The 3,391-nt window shown below is 37.7% G+C and overlaps 1 protein-coding gene across 8 annotated transcripts in view; it reads left to right on the top strand.

Annotated features, from left to right (window-relative positions):
* Positions 1–3,391, top strand: part of OFD1 (oral-facial-digital syndrome 1) — a 36,195-nt gene that overhangs the window by 13,238 nt on the left and 19,566 nt on the right. For all 8 annotated transcript variants that reach the window (XM_006759074.2, XM_015560880.1, XM_006759072.2 and 5 more), the window contains 2 exons: positions 344–450; positions 2,940–3,059. In XM_006759074.2, coding sequence (XP_006759137.1) covers positions 344–450; positions 2,940–3,059 — 227 coding nt within the window. The remainder of the gene's footprint in view (positions 1–343; positions 451–2,939; positions 3,060–3,391) is intronic.

Here is a 3,391-nt window from a genome sequence, read left to right as displayed (position 1 = left end):
TGGATTCTGTTTTGTTAAGTTTTATTGTTGAATGTGTATTTTGTTTTTTTCTAATTGAAGAATTTATCAAAATTTTAAGTAACTGAGATGTTAAGTAGAATAGTTACACAAGGGATGTTAGGAATATAGGGTAATGTAGCTTAACAGTCATTAGGCTAGGGAGTAAATTCTTGTGTAACTAGAACAGGCAAAATGCATAGCTTGAGGTGGAACCTCTTAAAAGTGAAATTGTTCCTCTCAATGTCTGTACTTTGTCCTCTGGAATGTAAGAAGCAGTTCATTAGTTCAAATCTGTTTTATTTTCTTTAGCTTGCTTGCTAAAAATTAATGTTTTCCTGTACAGATGGAGACAAAAGAAATTTATGCTCAAAGGCAGCTTCTACTAAAAGATATTGATTTGCTAAGAGGCAGAGAAGCAGAGCTGAAGCAAAGAATTGAAGCTTTTGATGTGTAAGTAATGTTTTCATTTTTAATATTCAGGGTCTGTGAGTTTAAAAAGAACTAAATACATCTAATTATTCTAATGCTAATTGCCAAGTAGAGTTCTTGGTTGTAAAGGTGCCATCACCTGGTTTTAAAAGGCACAAGTTGAGAGAAACAAAAGACTAGGATTCTTGCTTTTGAAATATTACACATTGGGATGAATAGCAGAGTGAGACACCATCATCAGGCTACAGTAAAACCAGACCAGCGCTTTGAAGAAGCTAACAACACTTTAAGAAATCATGTTGCACACTTACATTCGGTCATTCAGATCTAGCGGTTGCACGTGCACAAAGTAACTGAATTGCAGACGTATTTAACTTCTTTGCTGTCAGAGGAAATGGGGTGCCTCTGACTTAACTTGTACTGGGCGAAACTGATGTGTGTGTACTTTTTTAAAGCACTCACCAATGTTTAATTCTTCACATCTTACCTGCCATTAATAGGAAGCTCACCAGTCTCATTTATGCAGTAAGCTTTCTTTCCCGTTAGGTTCTGCTATTGACACCCATAGATACCCTTATTTCATGAAAGGATTTGTGCCTAATCTTCATTAATGTTATTCTCTCATTGTTTTTAGATTTCAGAGAGGAAGAGAGAGAGAAAAACATCAATGGAGAGAGAGGTAGAAACATCAATGATGAGAGAGAATCATTGATTGGCTGCCTTCTGCATGCCCCACAATGGGGATCGAGCCTGCAACCCGGGCCTGTGCCCCTGACTGGAATTGAACCCGGAACCCTTCAGTCTGCAGTCCGATGCTCTATCCAGTGAGCCAAACCAGCTAGGGCATGTTCTCTCATTTATATAGGCTCAATTCATTTGATTTCTCCTCTCTGCCTAAAGTATTACTCTGTTTTTGGCAGTAGTGAAGTGGTAAATTGATCATGAGAGCAAAGAAAAGTGACAAAATTTGGGTGGAGATAGCTCATGATTATATCATCACTTTATCTCCATTTCCCCTAACTCTTCCTTCTAAGCATGCTGTATAAGCCAGTAAATGTAGTTTACTGCTCCATTGCTTTACAGATTAGCCAGCAGAGGGAGCTAACGCATAGAGCTTTTATTTCTTAGAATGGTCAGCTTTCCCTAGCACAGTGGTTCTCAACCTTCCTAATGCCGCGACCCTTTAATACAGTTCCTCATGTTGTGGTGACCCCCAGCCATAAAATTATTTTCGTTGCTACTTCATAACTATAATTTTGCTACTGTTAGGAATCATCATGTAAATATCTGATATGCAGGATGTATTTTCATGGTTACAAATTGAACATAATTAAAGCATAGTGATTAATCACAAAAACAATATGTAATTATATATGTGTTTTCCGATGGTCTTAGGGGACCCCTGTGAAAGGTCTTAGCGGTTCCCCAGGTTGAGAACCGCTGCCCTAGCACTTCCCATGGCTTGATCTAAGTACCTATGAACCTGATTCCCTGGATCTGGAATTGGTTTGTGGTTGATTTAAGGTCTCACTTGAAGACCATTCCATTCTTCAGTATTTGGAAGTTCTCATTGATTCATCTACCTTTTCTTTCTTGTTTGGCACTCTGCAATATTCAATCACTAGATTATTAAGTTCCAAAAACAAATCTGTCTTTAATACCTATGGGCTAATCAGTTAAATCTCACAGAAACAATCTTACAGAAGAACAAGTACCAAAGTACACTAAAGCTTGGTATGTAGCTTTATTGTAATAACATTATTCTTTCACCTTTGAGTTGATTACGGCCATTTATCATCTCTGTTTTTTAAGTGTGGGTTATCTTCTGTGAAAAAGCACTTTGGTCTGGATACTTTCCCACTCCCTGCAGCCTGGTGCCACCATGCTGCTCCATCTGCTATTTCAGATCCGGCATAACTTGGTCAAGGTCAGTTCATAAAATAGATGGAGGACTCCAGCTCTTTCCATTTATTTCCCAGAGGTGACGGTGTTACAGAAAAACCGGAGAAGAACCAAGCGACGCTTAGAGAGATGGAGTTACATTTATTATGCGTGGGCCCAGAGGAAAATGTATCTCAAATTCTGGGTGAAATCACACACGAAGTTTCCCATATTTATACTATTTTACCTTCTTTGTCTCCCAGATATGGGGTTTTTCCAGTTCCCTTTGCAAGTTCTTAAAGGGTCCTATGTGCTGGGGCTTTGAGACCTTGACCAAAGGCTTGGCCTGATGCCAGCACTGATAACTTCGTCTGGAGAAGGTTTAATGGCCTCTCTGAAATGGGAGTGATCTTATTTTCCTTATTATTTAAGCCAGCAAGCATTTACAGAAGCCAGAAATAGAGGGTCAAAATTTCAAACAACAGCTTTTATATAAGATGGATGCTTCAACAGTAACATGACAGTTTTAGTCCATGGAGCTAAAAATCACGTTATTTTTTTCTCTTAAAGTCTTCATTTCAGATACTACAGTTTTTTTAATCTGATTTTTATGTTTTTGCTAATTTCAGGTCCCAGAAGATACAACAAGAAAAACATAAAACTGTGGCTGATGCACTTAAGAGAAGGGAGCTGAATATAAAGAGTATGGAAGAGACCTATGACCAGAAGCTCAAGAGTGAAATTCTAAAGTAATTGTTTGGCATTCATAAATAAGTAATATGTTTGAATTAAGTTGATGGCAATACTAGTGAAGTAGATAAGACTAACATTTCCTGGTGAAAGTTCGTGTTTTCATTGACAGTCAAACCTTTCTCATGAGTATTTAAGATAGTTTTACAAAGTTACAGTACAGAGAATAGCATCCTCTGCTCGTTCTTACTCGTAGCTTCTCTAACATGTATTGAGTCCCTTTAATTTGCTTTTATTTTTAGGACACCTTGTGACTTTCTCAGCTCACACTGCTGATAAGCTATAAAAGTGGAATTATTATTATTTTTTTTTGTTGGCCCTTCATACTTTT

The sequence above is a fragment of the Myotis davidii genome, unplaced genomic scaffold (genome assembly GCF_000327345.1).
Source record: "Myotis davidii unplaced genomic scaffold, ASM32734v1 scaffold216, whole genome shotgun sequence".
Classification (NCBI taxonomy): domain Eukaryota; kingdom Metazoa; phylum Chordata; class Mammalia; order Chiroptera; family Vespertilionidae; genus Myotis; species Myotis davidii.
This window is presented reverse-complemented; position numbering and strand designations above follow the sequence as displayed.